The sequence below is a fragment of the Chiloscyllium punctatum genome, chromosome 11 (assembly GCF_047496795.1).
Source record: "Chiloscyllium punctatum isolate Juve2018m chromosome 11, sChiPun1.3, whole genome shotgun sequence".
Taxonomy (NCBI): Eukaryota; Metazoa; Chordata; class Chondrichthyes; order Orectolobiformes; family Hemiscylliidae; genus Chiloscyllium; species Chiloscyllium punctatum.
Window position 1 is genome coordinate 32,086,748 of NC_092749.1, and position 22,337 is coordinate 32,109,084.

At 40.3% G+C, this 22,337-nt stretch overlaps 1 protein-coding gene across 1 annotated transcript in view; it reads left to right on the top strand.

Annotated features, from left to right (window-relative positions):
- The window catches only part of LOC140482871 (ALK tyrosine kinase receptor-like), a 1,059,465-nt gene that overhangs the window by 736,408 nt on the left and 300,720 nt on the right, over window positions 1-22,337 (top strand). Inside the window, exon 11 of the mRNA XM_072580591.1 lies at window positions 6,685-6,819. Within this exon, the coding sequence (XP_072436692.1) occupies window positions 6,685-6,819 (135 nt within the window). The remainder of the gene's footprint in view (window positions 1-6,684; window positions 6,820-22,337) is intronic.

Here is a 22,337-nt window from a genome sequence, read left to right on the forward strand (position 1 = left end):
AGTGGGGAGAGATTAGGGAGAATTTGGTCCATCAGGGGCAGTGTGAGTGACAAGGACTAGACAGAATATAGTTGGGTGTTAAGTTTAACAGTTACCCAAGGAGTGAGAGTAGGTTTTGAATAACCTAACTTATTTTGAGCAACTGTCAGGGTTAAGTGTGTCAGAACCCTTCAAAATCTTTATCTTCAAGTGGCCTTATCGGAATCTTTCAGGAGGATATTTCCAGGGAATTGTCTTGGACTTAGCTACACAGGGTTTCTGCATGATCCAATACAGCAATCCAATCTATGCTCTCCATAGACAATCTGGCCATTAGAAAAGCTGGGCCATATTTGTTGAGATCTTGGCAGGTGCAGGCACTTCATGTTACTACATAGAGAGCCAGTGAAAGCATGTCATGGTGATGACAGGCCTGTTTGCAAAGAAGCATCTACTATTAAGTTTCACCAATCTTCACACACAGTGAGGGTGTCATTAGCAGTCCATTAGCTTCGTTGGCTACATGTCTAGAGTGTGGTTCAGAATAATACTATTCATTCCCAATGTAGATTCATTCCCAATTCTGGCTGAGGTAGTGCTTGAGCCCTACCTTACTTCCTTGCACCGTAATAATTTCATCACTTGTCCCAGGATGAACAACCTTTCAATGACATTAATAGCACACAGGGAGAGGGTGTTACCATTTGATATACTGGGTCCCAATTTGCTTTGAGTAATAAAATCTCCACATCAATAACTTGCCTAATAAGCAAAACCTGCCCCCTTTGGCCTGTACATGCAAGTGTGAAATTTCCAAACGATGGTCAACAGATCTCCCCCCCCCCCCCCCCCCCCCGCCACTTGTGCAAACTTTCTTGCCCAGTCTCAATCCACAACTTTTCTTGAATCTCATCGCCTTCCTCACAGAGACCCAACGTGTGCCAATAATCGTGCTGCAGAGAGGAAGGCAAGTATAGCCCCGGGATTCATGACAAACTCATGCCAGTAAAACAAAACAGAAAAAAGAAACATAGCCAGATATTTTTTCTGACAGGAATTCACAAAATACGGGATATTTTCTGTTTTTTTTAAACGAGCTGACTTCGCACTGATTCTCGCACATTTCTGGTCCCACTTCACATGGGTACCTTTGGAAATTAGGTTCTTCATCCGGAAATGATGTTGATTACATCTTCATTCCCAAATTAAGATGTAAATAGAGTGTCTGTTTGAATGAGATAAGCACTTCACATGTTATTGGTCTTCAAATTTAAAAGAAAAAAGCGACACCGCAGCTGAAAATGGGTATTGGTCCAGCTGGATGAGACTTCTGTCAGTTTTCAGTTACCAGCTGTCCAGCTTATGGGTGATTGGCAATGGGAAAGCCACAGAGATACAGTGTGTTTACAGCATGGCAACAAGTCATCTGACTGAATTAGTCCACGCTTCAACTCCTCACATACCTACTGCTGACCTTCGCTAGGCCTATATGGCTCTGAGACGTGGACTGTCTACAGTAGACACCTAAATGTGTTGATGCAGCACCACCAATGCTGCCTGTGCAAGAGCCTGCAAATCTGCTGGGAAGAAAGATGCACCTATACCAGTATCCTCGGCCAGGCTAACATCCCCAGCATCGAGGCGCTGATCGCCCTTAATCGGCTACAATGGGCTGGGCATATGACCAACTCAAAACTCTCCAAGTGTTATAAAGTGGAAGTTGACCCCCTTCTGAGGACTAAAACTGAGACACCCAGAGAGGAGCGCCTCATCCTATAATCTGTAAAGAATGGAAAAACTGGTGTAACCCACTTCTCACTAACTTCAAATGGTTAAGTAAAATAAATCCCTGACACTTGCTTCAAAATCAACATGTAACAATTTATTTATCTAACTCTGACAGGGAACAATTTAACTAAACTATTAATAAACCGAATAAATCCCTTCTAACTACTACCTATTCCCAAAGAAAACAAGATTCTAATGGTATGTTATTCCACTAAATACAAGTTCCACTCATACAACAAAAATAGAATTTAGTCTCTCAATTACAACCAGGGTATGTGTCTTCTGGAGTGTTCTGTGCCTTTTCCATCAATCAGTCTGTCAGGAATGCCTTCTCTGTCGTTGGTACCCTTGTTATTTAGATGGTGCTATCTCTAAGACATAGAGGAGGCTGTGAGAGCCAATGATTCTCTCTCAAGCACTCAGGGCCGTTAATTCTGGCGGATGGCAGCTAGCTCTGGAGTCTTTGTGCACCTGCCCCCTACTTTTATACCCTTGAAAACATATCACTATTTCTTACAAAAGGATTAGTCCTATCTTATCAAAGCCATCCGATTTAAATTGAGTAGGTTTTGGTATCTAAGTGCCTAGTTCAAATTGATTGGTTAAATTCAAAAGCCAGCTGTCTTGGTAAAATCTGCGGCTTGGCCTGCTAACTGTACGGCCTTTCAGTTCAAGTGCTTCATGTACTTGCAAACTTTCAAGCTGCTGCTCACAGACATCCATTTTAAATTTCTAAGCACCACAAAACACCATCTTTTAAAGGGACCACACAATGCATTCTCCCCTTGCATTTTACAATTTTACAAGCACCAAGTTCGAACTTCCTGCTTTCCAATCTACAATTAGTCTACCCAACCTTGCAACACAAGTAGGTGCTCTACTCCCAGGTTCAAAACAGCAGGCAAGCCCCAGGTGGACAGAGGAAGCACTTCAGGGATCCCCTTAAGGGCTCACTGGTGAGGTGCAGCATTCCCACTGACTCCTGGGAATCACAGGCCCAAGACCATCCAAAGTGGAGGAGGAGCATCCGGGAAGGCGTCAAGCACCTCGAGACTTGCTCTCAGGAGAAAAGCCAGGAGAAAACAATGAAAAGAGCATGCTGCCACACCCATGCCCCACTCACCCCTTCCCATGACTACCTCCTGCCCCAAAGGTAACAGAGCCTGCGGTAACTGTATCGGTCCATACAGCCGCCTATGGACTCACCCTGAGAGTGGAAGAGTGATCCTCGTCTGTAAGGAGCTGCCAATGAATGAACAACACATGGACATAGCACAGAACAATAAAACGTTTCAGCCTTAACATATGATGAAAATGTAAGTCAGGACAGGAAAACAAGCATCAGTTTATGCTGATAGGAATTGTGGAAACAGAGAACAAAGCAGGAAAGATACATGATTGGCATATAACTGGTGTAGTATTGATTTAAATTGAATGGGTTGTGAAAATTAAAAATTGGTAATTCAAGACAAGACTGTGTGAATGACAAAGAATGAGCTAAGGACTGGCAATATGAGGTAGTGATCTATTGCTGAGTTATTGTTATTGTGTAGGAAGAATAATGTAGTAACTCAACATGAAATGAATAAAGGTAGCATTCAGAAAATGACGGCTGACTGAAACCTGATTCATGAAAAAACTGTTAATTGAAAAATGCAACACAAAACCTATGTCAGTCTGGCATGTTTATTCCATATTTTACCAGCCTAGAATAAATTAAAAAGGTACAAGATGTTCCGTTGTCTAACTCCAATGTCCCTCATCTTGACAAGTATGAAGATTGAGTCAAACAAAATCCAAAAAGAAAGCTTTCGTTAGCAGAAAGACTGATGTGCATTCGGATATAAAGTGAAAGTTACTGTAACTGGAATTTAAAATGGAAATGATAACATATTTTAGCCTGTTGTCAGCCACATCAGCTCTTTCTCAACTTGTCAGTGCCCACATTACTGGTATAGAATTAACTGGACTGGTGATTCATTCTATTACTACAGAGCATTCTAAAAATACTTAAAGAATGAAGCCACGATTCTTAGTAATTTGCAATATAAGCGAGGCAATTATTGTTGCATTTTACTTTCAAGCATGAGTTTGAGAAAGTGGTAGTGAGACACTTCTTTGAATCATATTATACAAGTATTATAAATCTACCCACAGTCCTTTTAGGTCGCAATTTTCAGGATTTTGATCGAGTGACAATGATATGTTTCCAAGTCAAAATGTTATGTAACTTGAAGGGGAGCTGAGAGATGTTGGGGTCTGTTCCCCTTGACTATCTCAGTAGTAAATCTTCAGATTTTGATATGTGCTGTAGAAGAAACTGTAGATAGGATGTAAGTTGTTTCTACAGTCAAATTGCAAAATCAAAAATACAAAAAGCAGAAAAAATTATAGAGCTTAGAAAGAATGAGATATTCAATAAAAGAAAGACAGAAGTATAGAAGATTGAAGAAGTTTGCATGTTGTTTTCAAGAGATGTTAACTGCCAGATGATAAGCTTTCATTCAAATACAGAATTTTGCTATGATCTTATCAGTTCAGGACTTGGTGGCATATTGGTATTGCAACTGGGATAGTAATCAAGAGATCCAAGTTAATGCTTGAGGATCATGAGTTCAGCCCCCACTTCAGCAGCTGATGAAGCTTAAATTCAATGAATAGCACCAGAAAATCAAGCCAGTCTCTGTCATGGCAACTGTTATGTAAACCTATCTTGTTTATCAATGTACTGTACAGAAGGAAATCTGCCATCCTAACCTGATCTGGCCTGCACGTGACCCCAGACCCACAGCAATGTTGTTATTGATTCTTAAATGCCTTCAAGGACAATTACTGGCCTTGCCATTGACATCCACATCCCATGAAAGAATAAAGAGATCGATTGATTAGTCATGAAATCAAACCAGAAGATTTGTGAATTGGGTCTATACATCGACTGATAATCCACATGTGAACCCAGAATCAACACATTTCAATGAGAAATAAAATTTCCAAGTGGAAGACCTAACATTAATTATGAAAGTAAAAGTTGGTAACAAACTTCAAGAAAAAGTGTATGATTACACAAAGTAGTTAGAACTCTAAAAATTTAACAAGAGTTTTCATTGATATTTTAAAAAGCTCAGAATGGAAGTGTTGGTCATACAAAAAGTGAGTTGGAGAATTAATAATAGTAAACAAGGAGATGGTAGGTCAGAGGAGCAGGGAATTTTGCATTAGTCTTCACTATAGAGGATACAAGCAGCCCATATATAAAGAGCTGTAAATCAGGAAGTTAAAGGGTAGGATGAAGTCAAGAAAATTATAAGCATCAGGGAAATGGTTCTGAGCAAATGGTTGGTGCTGAGGGCTGACCAATCTCTGATGAACTTCATCCTTGAGTCTAAAAAGAAGTGGCTGGTGAAATAATTGATAGTTTTAATTTTCGTTAGTTTCAATTTTCCAAAATTTCCTAGATTCAGAGAAGATTATTAGATTGTAAAACAGTGAATGTGACACCTTTATCCAAACAAAGAGGGAGATTGAAACAAGAAACTACAGGGGAGTAGGCTTAACATCCTGTCATAGGAAAGATGTTAGAAGTTATCGTTAAAGACATTATAACAGGACACTTAGAAAAACTCAAGGTATGCAAGCAGTTAATCATATTTAAACAATATATTGGGATTCTTTAAGAAAGTAAACATTGTGGATGAAGGGAAAGAGGTGGATGCACTGTACTTTCCAGAAAGCATTTAATAAAGTTGCACATCAGAGTTTATTGAGAAAATAAAAGCTTATAATATAGGGCCATGGGTAAAAACAAACTAGTTAGCTAGTTAAGAGGAAACAGAGAGTAAACATAACTAGGTCATTTTTTAATTGGAGAGATGTAATGAATGACATACCTCAAGGGTCGGGGCTGGGATCTCAACTTTTTACATTTTATAAAAATTACTTGGATGAAGGACCCAGAGGTACGTTTGTAAAATTTGCTGATTACACAATGTTATGTAGGAGAGTAAATTTTGTAGTGGATATAAATAACTCCAGAAGTAGATTAAATGAGTGAGCAAAAGATCTGGAAATGCATTATAATGTAGGAAAATGTGAAATTGTTCCTTTTGGCAGGGAGAGCAGAAAAGAAATATTTTATACGAATGGTTAGAGTTTGCAGAGTTCTGAATGCACAGGGATCTATGCCTCTTAGTATATAAGTCATAGATGGTTAGTACACACATACTGCAAGTCATTAGGAATGCTAACAGAAGGTAATCATTTATCGTGAGTGAATTGAATACAAACAAAAGAAGGATATGCTTCAGTTATACAGGTATTGGTGAGACCACATCTGGAATACTGTGTACAATATGAGTCACTTCATTTAAGAAAGGATGTAAGAATTTTCAGAGAAGGTTTATAAGGCTAAAACCTGGAATGTGCAGGTTAGTTATAAGGAAAATTTGGCCTGGTGAGTCTTGTATCCACTGAAGATTAGCAGAGTAAGAGACAACTTGGTTGAAACACACTTGGTTGAAAGGATCTTGGCAAAGTGATTGTGAAAAAGAATATTTCTTTTTGTGGGAGCACTTACCTCAAGAGATTATGAGTCTTTGGAATGATCTTCCTCAAAAGTCAGTAGAAGCAAAGTCCATGAATAATTTTAAAGTAGATGTAGATAGATTCTTAATAAGCAAGGAGGTGAAAGGTTATCAGTTGCATATGAAAATGTGGAGTAATCGGAATAACCATGATCTTAGTGAATGATGGAACAAGTTCAAGGGGGCTGAGTGGTATGCACTATTTTGTATGTCTGTATGTGCGTATAGCATATTAATTGCATTTATTAGATTTTTGATTGTGAATTACTTTCTTTCCAGTTATTCTCACAAACTGCATAAGGCAAAAATTTAATTTTAATTATTTTCTTTAATGTAGGCAATGCAGACAGCTCTCCTGCAAATCATTCTGCCAATTCAAGCCAGTCTCTGCTAGGCCGAGCCTTTGTGGACAAGACCGTTGTAGCTGCTAGTAAGAAGGTACAAGAGGAGATGCAAGTCAGTGCTCTGTCAGGTATGAGCCATGTAAAATAATTTGTTTGACATTTTAAAGAGTTGTTTTTGGAATGTAGATTTGAAATGTAGATTTTTCTTTTCCAATGGTAAAGCTTCTCCTGGATTATCTGACATGCTATTGGAGATATTGCATCTTGGGTTGTTCATCTTTTGAGATTTGATCTAAAAAGGCTGAATAAGACTTAAAAGACAACATACAGAATAACACCTTATTCTGACTTGTTTCCAAATATAAGATAAAATGAATGCAGTGTAACAGCATGCTTATTTGGAGATAAATTTTGATTATAAGATTGATTAGAATGTTGTAGCAACTAGTGAGTCTAAACCCTTGTGCTCATCATGAAATGAAACTTCTGCAATCAACATTTTGTCCAGTGCTTTAGGAAATTGTAATGTTGGACTAAAATTGAGGAAACATACCACTCTCCTGGTGATGTCCATGAAACATGCTACTGCTGTAGGAGGCAAGGCAATGGGCTTGCCAGTCCCAATTCCCAGGTTGTTTATGAAGCAGCTTCTTATATGGAATGGGAACCCAGCTTAGCATATATTTTTCATAATCTATTTCAATATTCTTAGCAAATTATCCTCCCAGTTATGCCAGTTCTCCTGCTATAAATCTCAGTCGCCAATATTTTCTTTATTTTAATGAAAGATATTATCCTTCATTGGTGTAATGAGGAGTGAGAATTTTCCTATCCTTCTGCTTTTCTTTGTACAACAAATAGGTGTGTGACCGTGACCTCACTAAATCCACATGTGGCCTCATCAATACCCTGTATAACTGAAGTATAACTTCCATAATTTTGTATTCAATTCTCCTCACAATAAATGACCTAATGGTTCCCTCATTCCAATGAAGAAATCAATTGATTTCTACTCACTGTACACTGATAGAAATTACAGTGCTGCATCTACTGTCTCCTCCTCCTTAGAGTTTGCCAGAAGGTCAAGATCAGGTTGGAAAAGTAATGACAGTTTAAGAGAGGGAAATACAGATCAGAAAGTAGCAGCGTTATCTCCAACAATAACTGATTCCCTAGGTGCTAAATTCAGATGCCTTCAAATTAATGTCATCAATGAAATTTCCTTATGCAATTTGTTACAATTCATTTGTCCATAAGCAATAAAAACAATAGTAGACCAATTAGCCCTTTGAGCCTACTCCACCATTCAATAGGATCATGACTGATCCAATATTCCTCATGTCCACTTACCTGCCCACTCCGCATAACCCTTGATTGCTCCGCTGATTAAGAATTTATCAATCTCAGCCTTAAAGGGACACAAGGATTCTGGCACCACACCTCTCTGTGGCAAGGAATTCCAAAGATTCTCAACCCACTGAGAGAAGGAATTCCTCCTCATCTTAGTCCCTTGATTCTGAGAAATGCAGTCTGGCGCTAGACTGTCCCATGAGGGGAAACACCCTCACAACATCCTTCAGAACCCAGCATGGTTCAATGTCTTCTCATCCTGCTAAATTCCAATGGGTAGAGTTTCAACCTGTTCAATCTTTATTCATAAGATGATCCCAACATACTAGGGATCATCCTAGCAAGCCTTGTCTGAACTGCCTTCAATGAAATTATATATTTTCTTAAATAAGGGAACAAAACTGCTCACCATACTCCAGCGGCACTTTGTATAGTTGCAGTAGGACTTCCCCAGTGTCACCCTCCAATGCCCTTGAAATAAGGGCCAATATTCCATTAGCCTTCCTGTTTACTTGCCACACTTGTGTGCTAGCTTTCTGTGTTTTGTGCACAAGTACTCCCAAGTCCATTTGTGTTGCAGCTTTCTGCAGTTTTTCTCCACTTAAATACTTGCTCTCCCTTACAAATTGGACAACTTGACATTTTCCCATTTACCAACATTTTTACCCACTTAGCCAACTTATCAATATTTCCCTGTAAATTGTTTGTATCCCTCTCACAACCTGCAAATCTGGCTACAGTTCATTCGCTTCCTTCCTCCAAGTCATTAATATATATGTAAACAGTTCCAGTCTCAACCCTGATTTCCATGGCATCTCCCTGGTTACAGGTCACCAACCTCATAAAGAACCCCTTATCTCCACTCGCTATTTGCTGACCATCTGCCAATTCTCTATCCAAACCAATATATTATCTGCAACATCATGGACTCTTATGATTTAATCTTTTGTTGAAACTCTTGCAAGTCCAAATGTAACAGATCTACTGGTTCCTGTCTGTGCACTCTGGTTGAGACTCCCTTGAAACACTCTAATCAATTAGTCAGACATGACTTCCTTTCATGAAGCCATGCTGACTTTGCTTGATTAGATTCAGATTTCCTGCTTACATTTCTTTAATAGTTGATTCCGACACTTCCCCAACAATAGATGTCAGGCTAATTGGCATATACTTACCATTTTTGCCATCCTCACTTTTTGAATAGGGGTGTCACATTGGCAGCTTTCCAAACCTCTGGTACTGCTCCAGAATCCAGGCATGTTTGGAAAATTACAACTAACGCATCTCCTAACTGCGTTTAGCCCAACTAGTTAGTCTAATACTATTTCTCTAGTGAAGGTGATGGTACTTAATTTCTCCCCTATATTCTTTAGTATGAATGGGCTGTTCAAAGTACCTTCCACTGTAAAGACTGATGCAAAATATATGTTTAAATCCTCTGCCATTTCTTTGTCCCCCATAACAGTCTCCCCAGATCCATTTTCTAAGGAGCCTATGTTCACTTTGATCTCTCCCTTTTTTATGCATTTAATTAAGCTCTTATTGTCAGTTTTTATATTCCTATCCAGTTTGCCCTCATAATTTATTTTCTCTCCCGTTCCTAACATTTTTTGTATTTTTTTTTCAATTGACAGAAGAATTATATAGTTCACCTGTTACTTCTTTCAAGCAGAATTCTTAAACAAAATAACATTCAATTATTTTCATGACAAACAAGGTTTTTAAGCAAATAGTTGTGCTTATTTGTGTCATAACAGTAGGGGGAGCCCTCTCTGCACATGCACAGATAAACAAAATTCATGTGCAGCTATGCCAGTTATATTCAATGTCCATCTTGCACATACAGTGTGGCTATATTTCAGGAACATCAGGTCATGCGTGCATAAATTCATGAGACATGAAAGAAAATACATTTATATATCACCTTTCATGTAGTTCTCAGAGTGTCATCAGACAAACAATGAAATTGGACTACTGTAAAAAAAGTGATACCCAGAATCACAGCAATTATTAAATATTTGGTCAAAAAGGGTAGATTTTACAAAGAACAGTAGGAGGAAAGATGACCAAGTTTACAGAGAGAACTACAGAGCTCAGGATTGAGAAACCCTGACAGCATGGCCACCCAAGGAATAAGGTGATTTAAAGCAGCTTGAGAGGATCAGAGTTCTTAGAGGGATAGTGACGGCTACGGAGTAAAAGAGGAATGAGTTTACAAATGAATTTAATATCGTGCTGGATATTAAAATAAATTAGCACCATTGCTATTTACATGGGCATTTCCTAAAGACCTCTGATTAGGAAATATAGGTACCTATAGAGATAATGGTCAAATTTTGATGAACCTTTTCACTGTGAGCTGTGGAAATCAGGTACTTACTGAATGCTGTGTTGTTGGCCTGTTGGAACTTTGAAGATTCAGCAAGAGATTTTTCTGAATTAAATGTATGGAGCCAACATGATGAAATAGACCAAAGGGAGATATCAACCGTGATGTAATTGATTGGCAGAAGAAATTCAAGGGGTTGGATAGTTTATGCCTGTTCCTGTATTCCAATATCGTGTTTGCACCCTGTCTCTACTAGCACTCAAGCTCATGCTGATAAATCTGTTTTTCTGTCTGTCTGCCCGCAATTCAAGGGCTCCCAACCATTCCTTGCCTCCCAGGCAATTCTTTTGTCAGGGCTTCACAGGAAAAGTGGTTTCCAGACCAATGAGAGGAAAATGCACCATTTATAATTGCAAGAATTTCAAATATTGCAATCTGAATGTTTGCAATAACTAAAGAAAGTTTTATTTTATTCCCTTGTGGGACATGGGCATTGCTGTCAGCATTTAGAATTAGAATTAAAATAGCCGCCTTTATTGTCAGGTTCACTCGACTGAGTGCAGTGAAAAGTTTGTGATGTCACTGCTTTGGCACTGTCTTAGGTACAGGACACCAAGGTACAGATACATTGTTACAGAATTAAAAGAGTAAGAGCATTAGTCTAGCGCAAGAATACAAATTTTTACAAAGTACTAGGATTACTCAAAGTCCAGAATAACAATAAAAGTATCTTTAAAAAGTACAGGTCGTTCTGCTATAACATGTGTTTTATTAATGCGAATTCGCTATAATGCTATTGACAAATTAGGGACACTTTCTAAAGCATGAATTTTTAAAATGTGTATTGGTTATTATGCAATCCCGTTCCCATTAGTTTCAATGGTGCTGCTATTATGCAATTTTCCTATAACATGGGATTGCACAAGAACGGAACTATTGCATTATCACAGAACTGATTTTACTCAAACCACAGTTATTTTCACTGAGTCCGTGCCCACCAGGCTTCAGAACTTCTGCCTCCACATACTGGCCTCTGGCCCATGATTCACCACCTGCATTTACCTCCAGGACTTGTCTCCCAGATTGGCCTGGGCTCAGACTGCCTCCCACGCAGGGCTTCGGCCTGCAACTGATCTCCAGGACATGCCTCCTGCTTGGCATAGTGTCTGACTCACCTCTCACACAAGCCAGGTCTTAGGCTCACCTCCTCTATTCTCCAGGTAAGTTTAAGAAGTTTAAAAGTCGGGTGGGTAGGGGAAGGGGAAAAAAATGCAGAAAAAAGAAGAAAAAATCTTATTGCTCATCCTGAGTTTTCCGTAATTCAGTTGTGGGATATGGACGTTGCTAGCTGGTCAGCTTTCATTTAGAGACAGAAAAACTGCAAATGCTGGAATCCTTGGTAGACAGGCAGGAGGCTGGAAGATCACAGCAACACAGGTAGCATCAGGATTTGGATAAGTCAACATTTTGAGTTCCTGAAGAAGAGTAACTGGCATTAGTGTGGCGCAAATGTTACTTGCCACTTGTCAGCCCAAGCCTGGGTATTGTCCAGATCTTGTTGCATTTGAACATGGACTACTTCAGTATCTGAGGAATCGCAAATGATGCTGAGCATTGTATAATCATTGTCAAACATCCCCACTTCTGACCTTATGTTGGAAGGAAAGTCATTGATAAAGCAACTGAAGATGGATGGGCCTAGGATACGACCATGAGAAACTCCTGCAGAGGTGTTGTAGGATTGAAATGCCTGACCTCCAACCATCTTCCTATATGCTAGGTATGACTGGAACCAGGTAGATTTCCCCCCACTACCCATTGATTTCAGTTTTACTGGGATTAATTGATGCCACACTAAGTTGCCCTTGAAAAGGTGGTGTTGAGCTGCCTTCTTGAACTGCTGCAGTCCATGTGCTATGGGCAGACTCAAAATGCCCTTAGGGAGGGAATTCCAAGATTTTGCACCAGCATCACTGAAGGAACGGTGATATATTTCCAAGATAGAATGGTGTGTCTTGGAGGGGAGCTTGCAGGTGGTGGTGTTCCCATGTATCTCCTGCCCTTATCCTTCTAGATAGAAGTGGCCATGAGTTTGGAAGGTATTGTCTAATGAGGATCAGTGAGTTTCTGCAGTGCATCTTGTACATAGCACACAGTGCTGTGACTGGCCACCAGTGGTGCATCAAAGTCTTTTATCGATCTGAAACAAGACTTAGACAATGATTCGTTTGTCCAGACCAACCTTTATTTTTCTTGCATGCAGGGGGAGTGTACCTATTCACACAACAGGTAACAACTCCAACAAGCAATTCAAAAGACAACCTTTTTATAACATAAACATGGGAAAATGTCTACATGATTATTCAGCAAAGCAATAAGTACAAAATTGTGATAACAGGCCTGACTGATGGGAAATGAATACTTGTGCAGTTCATTTGGACTGTCTCAGACTTTCCTAGGTCATTTGCTTTCCCATGGATCCTGATCATAAGATGTCTCATTGTTTAAGCTGCAATTTTTTTGCTTACTAGCTATTAGCAATATTAAATTTAAACCTCAAGCTTCTCTATCCTTCATGCTGGCTTCCAAAACATTTTATTCTTCACTGAGTAGGATATTGCTGAGCAGGTGCTGCTTGATAGCACTGTTTATGACACCTTCCATCACATTACTGATGATCGAGAAGAGACTGATTGGGCGATAATGAGCCAGGTTGGATTTGTACTGCTTTTTCTGTAGGGACCAGAACTTGGCAAATTTCCACATTGTCGGGTAGCTGCCAGTGTTGTAGCTGTCCTGGAAGAGTTTGGCTAGGGGAGTAGCAAGTTCTGAAGCACAAGTCTTTTGTGCTGTTGCTGGAATGTTGTCAGTGCCCTCAGACTATGCAATATTCAGTGCCTCCAACCATTTCTTGGTACCATGTGGACTGAATCAAATTGGTTGAAGACTGGCATGAGTGATACTGGGAACAACTTGGGGAGCTTTTATCCTAACCATTAAGACTATCAATTTTCAACATTCATCAGCTGATTTTAATACCTAGTACCTTCATTGGATAGAGGATAAGAAGGAATAAACATGGACCTAAAGTGGCAGCAGTGGTTATATGGCCGTAGATAGAGGCAAGATCAGGAAACTAATGTCACATAAATAAAACGGTCTCAACTGAAATAACCCTTTTTATTTTAAGGTATGGAAACCAGACAACTGATTCAGCTTTCATGTCATTTTCACCTGCTGTTCTCTCTGAATGAGAAGTTGCATATATTTACTCGGAAGGGTTGCCTGCAAATATCCATTTTAGAAAGACAATACAGTCAGACTCGAGAATACACCAATTAGTAATGTTTCAATAGCTGCTCAACAAAGCAACAGAGAGAGAAAGGATTAGGTAACAGCAAGGACAAAGGCTTCTCTCTAACTGTTTCTTTCTCAACATCTTGAAAGTCCACACTTGTTAGAACTCAGAGAAAAATCAATTCACCAAGAACTCAAGAATTCAATAAATTCTGATACTGTGGAACGTATAAGGCATCAGCTGGACAGTGACAGCCTCAGGGTCAATTTAACAACTCAAGAACTCATGACAAACTTTTTGAACTGCTATCCTTTATCTTCCTACTGAGCTGAACACTCTGCCTGTTTTTAATACTCTATTTGTTTTTGCTTATGCATAGATGGCAGTAGAGTAGGGCTCATCTGCTTTACTTTTCGTTTCCTTTCTCTTTTTTTGCTATCTTTTCTTGCTTTTTTACCCTTTCTTTTCATTTTTATTTTACTTACCTGTTGTCACTTGGCCAGAGCCACGGCATCAGCGTGGACCCATGGCAGCGGCGTCGCAGGCGAGTCTGAGTTCCTTGCAGCTTCTGCATGGACGAGGCGGTCCTAGCGCTCACCCATGGCTGCTGCAGTGGAAGTGAGTTTAGGTTTCCGGCGACATCTGCATCCGGCACAGATTCACGGATGGGGTGGTGGAGGCACGTTTGGGCCCAATACAAGATTCGGTAGCATCAGCAGTGACAGCATCTGCAAGGTGGGCCCGAAGTGGACACATGGCAGTGGCAGAGTTGATTTTGGGCTGATGCGGTACCCGGTAGCATCTACGTTGGCGAGAGCAAGCGAGAACTCATACTGGTAAGGGCTTCAGCTGACGTGAGGTAACACCGAAGAGATGACGACTGTTGTACCAACGGTAGTGGCACAGCGAGTCGACTCATGCCTATCTAGAGGCCAATGGCCCATGGTGGAGTACTTAACAACAAGGACTGTCAGGTTGAACAGTTTTTTAAAATTTCTCTGCCTTTATATTCTGTGTTTTGATTTATTTTTCTGCGTTTTAAGGCGCTGGAGATTGCAAAACCATACAACATTTTTCACTGTTTTTTTGTAACAAAATGCACAATACAATAAATAAATAAACCAAATTTATTTCACGTCACATTTCTTAATTTATCTTGGGGTTAGTAAGTAATAAAATTCCTCTTTATTTCACTCAAAAGAAGTTTCTAACTGGCTTCGTACTTTTCACTAATATTACATTTTAATTAAAGTGTGGTATAACGATGTGCTAAAAATAATTTAAAATGTTTGTTGCAACTGACTAAGGGTGTTAAGAAGAGGGGAGTCAATCTACCCCTGCTGACCTGCTTTAACACGACATGTATGTGAAGCGACGGAGGGATTTTTTATATTATAATCTTTGTTGATAGGTGTGCCAGAAACCCTGTGCTTCAAATTGATCACTGTGCCTAGCAGATATATTTGTGAAAGATTCTTATGCCCCAGGGTCTAAGTTGAAGTCAGTTTTAAATATCCAACTCATACTCAGCACTATCTATTCTGCTCAATGTCAAAGAAATTTAAAGTAAATTAAACTGACTGTGAGGCAAGCACACTTTGAAATTACCTTAACTCGCGAGAACCTTGCAATTTTGCAGAATGAAAGCAAAATACTGCAGATGCTGGGCCACTGACATAAGACAGAAAATACTGGAAATACACGACAGATGTGACAGCATCAGTGAGAAAAACTGGGTTAACCACCAAGATTTTCATTCACTCATCCCATCCTGCCATCAGGAACCAGAAATACCAGCATCAGCAAAGACCTGAGGGGCTGAATAGCCTACTTGTACTCCGAATTCATATGTTCATAGCTAAGTAGGGAGGCAGTAATGTGGTGGGAACGTCATTGGAGCAGTGATCCAGATTCCTAGTCAAACTGTCTGAGGACACGGGTTTGAGTCCCGCCTTCAGAGATGATGGAATTTCAATGCAATGAAATCTGGAATTAAAAAAGAAGTTGACTTAAAGGCAAACATTGTTGTGAAAACCCATCGGTTTTGTTGAAGTCCTTTAAGAAATGAAACCTGCCATCCTTTTCTGGTCTGGCCTACATGTGACTCCACACCCACAGCAATGTGGTTGACTCTTGGTAACGAGCAATAAGTTCTGGTTGAGCTTGTGATGCCCACATGGCAAGAAAGCTTGGACATTAAAATAAAGCCCAGAAGGCAATTTTGAAGGAGGCAGCCAAATAAATGGTTGATTCCAGGACTCCCATTCAAATAAAGATGCTGGGTGGGTACCTGAACCTGGAGCTATACCAGAAGGCTGTTCAAGAATCATAATTGGCTGTTCCACTGTCAGAAGTGGATATTACTGAAGAATGTAGGAAGGTGGTGAGGGCACCTCCACTGCAGTTGTTGGAAATAAGAGAAATATCTAAGAGGGCGTGTTCCCCTCAAATGGTAAATTGAATAGCCACGTGGTCAGGTAGGTAACCATTCTCAGTGTAATCCTGACTCCTGTATAATCCTGTGGAAGTGGGCACATCAGGGAGCCAGCTTGAAGGATTTTCCTTTTCTTGTCAGGCTCCCCTGTTGGAATAATTGAAAATTGAACCCCATGTTTCAGGTCGGTGATCTTTTATCAGATCAGTTATCTCTGTTTTTCTCTGTCCACAAAGGGTAGAATACATCTTAATCACCGTGTACAGATTTGTTTGTTGAGCCTGGATTAAGGAATGAAAATTCCACAGAGAAAAGAGCTTTTTTTCTCACATTTTTAAATTCTAAAATTAGTTTTAGTTTGGCATTTGACCTAATTGTAAGTGAGCCAGTTACACAATATCTGTCATGCTTGCAAAGTTGCTGATGTAGGTTGAAAGCCTTATATAAATGTTATCCTTGGCCACAATAATTCTAGTATAGGCAATAAATGTGAATAAAGGATGAGTCCAAACATGGATCCAAGTTGCACAATGAGTTTAGAAAGATTCTTGTGTACCACAGTAGGCAGGAATGTTAGAAGGGCTTATGCCCGAAACGTCGATTCTCCTGCTCCTTGGATGCTGCCTGACCTGCTGCGCTTTTCCAGCAACACATTTTTCAGCTCTGATCTCCAGCATCTGCAGTCCTCACTTTCTCCTAGGAATGTTAGAGTAACCAGATACTTAGCTAATGTAAATGCAGTAACATTTGCAAATAGTAATCAAATTATCAAAATGTCATTTGATCAAACAACATATACGCCAACCTCCAGGAAAATGTCTCATCAATTTTTGAAGAGTCCTTGGAATGGGAGAATCCAAGATGGTGGCGATCTAGGAAAATCGCATTGCAGAGTCCGCACCACATCGCACTGGACCAAGTCCTAACCCACCTACCGGGACCACCACGATATCCTGGGACTCTGGAAAGATCATGGAGTCGCAGGAAACTGTCAGAGAGCAACTTAACCAGCCTACAAGATTCTCGGACTCGATTTCCTACCAGGTCCTGGTAAAGGAGCTCGATAAATCCCGCAAGATGTTCGTCAAGCAGTCAGAGGAGAAACTGGCCCTGATCTCTATCATGCTGCAGAAGCATGCACAGCAGCTGGGAGACCTGGAGAAAAGGACGGATGAGGTAGAATGCAGGGTCACAGTGGTGGAAGCTGACACCAATTCCTCCAAGGATAGGATCCAGGACGCAGGTTGGTAATTTGCTTAAATAGGATTGTCGGTCTGCCAGAGGGTAAGGAAGGTGAGCGGCCGGTGGAATTTATTGAGGACTGGTTGCTGAAATTCCTTAACTTGTAGGCTGGAATGAGAAGCTTCAAGATTGAGAGGGCTCACCGGGTCATGGCGCGGAGGTCAGGTCTGGATCAACACCCTTATCCTATCTTGGTGCGGTTTCATGACTTTGGATATAAGGAGAGAATCATGGAAGCTTCCAGAATCCAGGGGAAGGATCTGAAGGCCCTAGTTTATGAGGACTCTAATATGATGTTCTTCCAGGACTTCTCAGCGGCGATGATATGGAAAAGAAAATCCTATCACGGCATCAAGAAAAGACTGAGGGAGCTCGGGTTCCTGCATTCTCTGAGGTATCCGGTGCTTCGGAGGACCTTAGATGAATATGTACATCTCTTTGACACATTGGAGAAGGCAAGGGACTTTGTGGACAAATTAACTTAATCTGAACAATTTAGTTATAACAAATAGTAGTGTTTTTGGATTTGTCTCTACTTTTCTTTAAAAAAAAGAGGAATTCTGGTCGGGACTTTCTTTTCCCTCTTTTTAATTGGTAATAAGCTGGTCCAAACTATGCTCGGGGGTGGTTGAGATGTGTACTTTCAATTTCTAACTTAAGTTATACCAAAGGATAGATGGGGTACTTATTTTTTTCCCTAAATTTCTTTGCTCACATTGTTGTTTCATGGTGTATTTTCTTTCTTGCACTTGTGTTTGTGGTGCGTCTGTAGTTAGGAGGAGGGAAAACGGTTGGGATGGCTAGATGCCTACTTATGGGCAGTTTATGCCCGGTTCAGGTATTTAAATGCCCTGGCTGCAGTATTAACAATAGGATGAGAAGTTGGGTTTTGGGGTCTGTAGATGCTCCCTTTAGGCAGGGGGTGCATTCCCCTATTCAGTACCATTGGTGCTTTATATGTTGGTTTGCTTTTTGTTGTACGTAGTCTTTGATAGCTTTGTAGGTTTGCTAACTTGGTTTTAGTTTATGTAGTTTTTATGTTCGATGGATCTTGCAACACGAAGGCTGGGCGATTTGTAATTCAAGCACCTCCTCTCTGGAATCTAAGTATTACTGCAGAAGATTGTGGCTAATGACTTGATTAAATGGTGTACCTGGAAACATCAAGGGGAGTCACTCACCAATTAAGAAGAAGAAGATACTTTCAAGTCTCAGAAAGAATTGCTCGATTGTATTGCTCGATTACAGGATGATAGGGAGCATTTGAAACTCTAGCAGATTGGCTTTGACTGGGTTTACTTCTCATCTTTTAACACCAGAAGTAGGGGAGTGGCTACATTGGTTAGAAGAAATCTCCCATTTAAGTTACTGGAGTGTGTTAAAGACATACACAGGAGGTTTGCAATTCTCAAAGCCCTGATAAATGGAGACGAATGTGGTGTTTTAAATATGTACTGCCCTCTGACCCATCCCCTCAAATTTCTGGTAGATGCGTTCTCTAAATTGATTAGTCTCAAGTCCTGGCATATAATTATAGGGGGAGATTTTAATTATCTTATGGATCCCGCAGTAGACAGGTTGCCCAAAGGCTCCCTGATACCCTCTATACAAACTAAACAATGAGTGGATCAGTGTGTGGAGTTAGGGTTGATGAATGTTTGGAGGTGTTTCCACCGTACAGGCAGGGATATTATGTTTTTTTTCCAATCCTCACAGATGTCACACCAGGATCGATATTTAGCAAGTTTTGAGAAGATTTGTAGCTCAGGTTGAGGTTCTGGATGTAGGTTTGCTCGCTGAGCTGGAAGGTTCATTTCCAGACGTTTTGTCGTCCTACGAGATAACATCTTCAATGGGCCTCCGGGCAAAGCACTGCTGATGAATCCTGCCTTCTATTTATATGTTTGGGTTTCTCTGGGTTCGTAATGTCATTTCCTGTGGTGATGTTATTTCCTGTTGTTTTTCTCAAGGGGGTGGTAGATGAGGTCTAACTCGATGTGTTTTTTGATAGAGTTCCAGTTGGAATGTCATGCTTCTAGGAATTCTCATGTGTGTTTCTGTTTGGTTTGTCCTAGGATGGATGTATTGTCCCAGTCAAAATGGTGACCTTCCTGATCTGTATGTAAGGATACCAGTGAGAGAGGGTCATGTCGTTTTGTGGCTAGTTGATGTTCATGTACCGAAGGGCCTGTTTCCACACTGTAATGTAATCTAACCTAATCTAATCTAATCATGTGTCCTGGTGGCTCATTTTCTGTCTGTTTGTCAAACGTAGTGTTTGTTACAGTCCTTGCATGGTATTTTGTAAATGACATTAGTTTTGCTTGTTGTCTGTATAGGATCTTTCAAGTTCATTAGCTGCTGTTTTAGTGTGTTGGTGGGTTTGTGGGCTACCATGATGCTCAGGAGTCTGAGTCGTCCGGTAGTCATTTCCGAGATATCTTTGATGTAGGGGAGAATGACTAGAGTTTCTAGATGTGTTTTGTCTGCTTGTTTGGGTTTGTTGCTGAGAAATCAGCGGACTATGTTCATTGGGTACCCATTCTTTTTGAATATACGGTATAGGTGATTTTCCTCTGCTCTGGATTGATTTTTTTCTGACCCCAGGTTCAGAATTTCCAGGGTTCCTTGATATTAATTCAGGCTCAGTTCGTAGCTCATCTGTGCTTTGGGAAACTGCCAAAACCTATGCCAAGGGGTTAGTTATTTCATATCTGCCAGTAGGAAGCGGCAGATGTCTCCTTGAAGCATGGTTGAAGGCAGCAGCAAAGGCTTAGTTTGACAGGCCCTCGTTGGCCAAGCTACAGAGAATTATGGCGCTGCAGTCTGCATTGAATTCCGTGCTCTCACAGACAGCAAAGAAGGAGCTTTCTTTCTCAAAACAAAGGTTATATGACCATGGTGACAAAGCGGGCAAGTACCTTGTGTATCTCGCCAGGAAAAGGAGTGCCCCTTGAGCCAATATGTTGATTATGGAAGGGTCTGGGAGCCGAATGTGATTCCAAGAAGATTAATGTGGCATTCCAGAGATTCTGAGGGTTGTGAGGAGGGGCGGACCAAGATGGAGTCCTTTTTCAAGGATCTGGAGCTCTGGGTGACCCCCAAACAAGAGTCTTTTCTCAATGCCCCCTCATCAGAGCAAGATTCCCAACAACTTCTATAAGGAATTTATAAGCATATTGTCAGGCCCGATTCTCAACACGTTTAATGACTCATACAGTCATGATCGTCTCCCGCCATCTCTAAGAAAGACCAATATTTCGTTTATTCTTAAAAAAAGGAAGGTTCCAAGAGACTGTGCTTTGTACAGACTCATTTCACTCTTAAATGTTGACTTAAAAATCTTCTCAAAGACTCTTACGTTAAGGCTGGAGACTGCATTATCTTCTATTGTTAAAGAGGACCAGATAGGCCTCATAAAGGGCCGTAGATCCTCCAGTAATGTTAGGAGGCTACTTAGTGTAATTCAGGCATGTCAACAACAGTCAGTACAGGCATTGGTCATTGCTCTAGATGCAGAGAAGGCATTTTGACCGAGTTGAGTGTCCGTACTTTTTGTACACTCTGGAGCAATTTGGCTTGGACAAAGCCTTTATAAGACGGGTAAAGGTTCTCTCCAGTGACCCTCTCACTGCAGTTATCACCAGTGGGGTACGATCAAGTAATTTTAGCGTTTTTAGGGGCAGAGCCGACAGGGCTGTCCCCTTTCGCCATTGCTTTTTACATTGGTGATTGAACCGTTGATGGAGACTATTCGTAGAGTTCCTAAAATATTGAAGTGGGGTCAAAATTACATAAGATTTCGTTGTACACAGATGATGTCCCCTGAGAATTTCTTTTAGACATGGCGGCCCTTTTTGGAATACCGAAACACAGATTTATCTGCCACACTAATAAGGGCTTTTATATAGCTGTTGCAATTGTGCTTCACGAGTCCAATATTTCAGAGAGGGGGGTCTGCGAACGTATGGACAGGTGAAAACTAATGGTCTCGTTATTCAAGAATTGGTGTTTTATTTGGCTGAGCTGTATTATTATTATTTACTAGTTTGCTGTTAGTTATTATTGATTTAGTTAAGTAGTTGGAATTTTTTATATATATTTATAAATTTGTATATGAGGGCGGTTTGGGTTTTTGCATTTTTATTGGTACTCTTTCTTTTTATTGTTTTGAACTGTATTGTTTTGTATTTGTTGTAACAATAACAAATCTATTTTCCAATAAAAATATATTTTTAAAAAAGAGAGCCCTTGGAATAGATGCTTCCATCTAGCAGTGTCATCCAAAACAAGTGTAAAGGCTGTTTAAATATGCAAACTAGCAGCCCGCATTGATTGTAGGAATCCCAATGTAATTTGCATAAAGTAGTGCATAGGCAGAGCATTTTAGCACTCACTTATGGCACAATTCTCAAAATACTACTAGAAAAGACAACATTGTCCAGGAGAGTACTGAGATACAGACTACTAGACTAGACAGGATTGAGGTTCACAAGGAGGTGGAAAGTGTAAAAATAGATAAGTTGCCTGGGCCGGTTGGGATTTATTCTAGGATTCTCTGGGAAGCCAGGGAGGAGTTTGCCAAGCCTTTGGCTTTGATCTTCATGCCGTCATTGTCTACAGGAATAGTGCCAGAAGACTGGAGGATAGCAAATGTTGTCCCCTTCTTCAAGAAGGGGAGTAGAGACAACCCTGGTAATTATAGACCTGTGAGCCTTACTTGGGTTGTGGGTAAAGTGTTGGAAAAGGTTATAAGAGATAGGATTTATAATCATCTAGAAAGGAATAAGTTGATTAGGGATAGTCAACATGGTTTTGTGAAGGATAGGTTGTGCCTCTCAAACCTTATTGAGTCCTTTGAGAAGGTGACCAAACAGGTGGATGATGGTAAAGCAATTGATGTGGTGGATATGGATTTCAGTAAGGTGTTTGATAAGGTTTCACATGCACAAAATACAGAGTCATTGGATCGAGGGTGATTTAGCCATTTGGA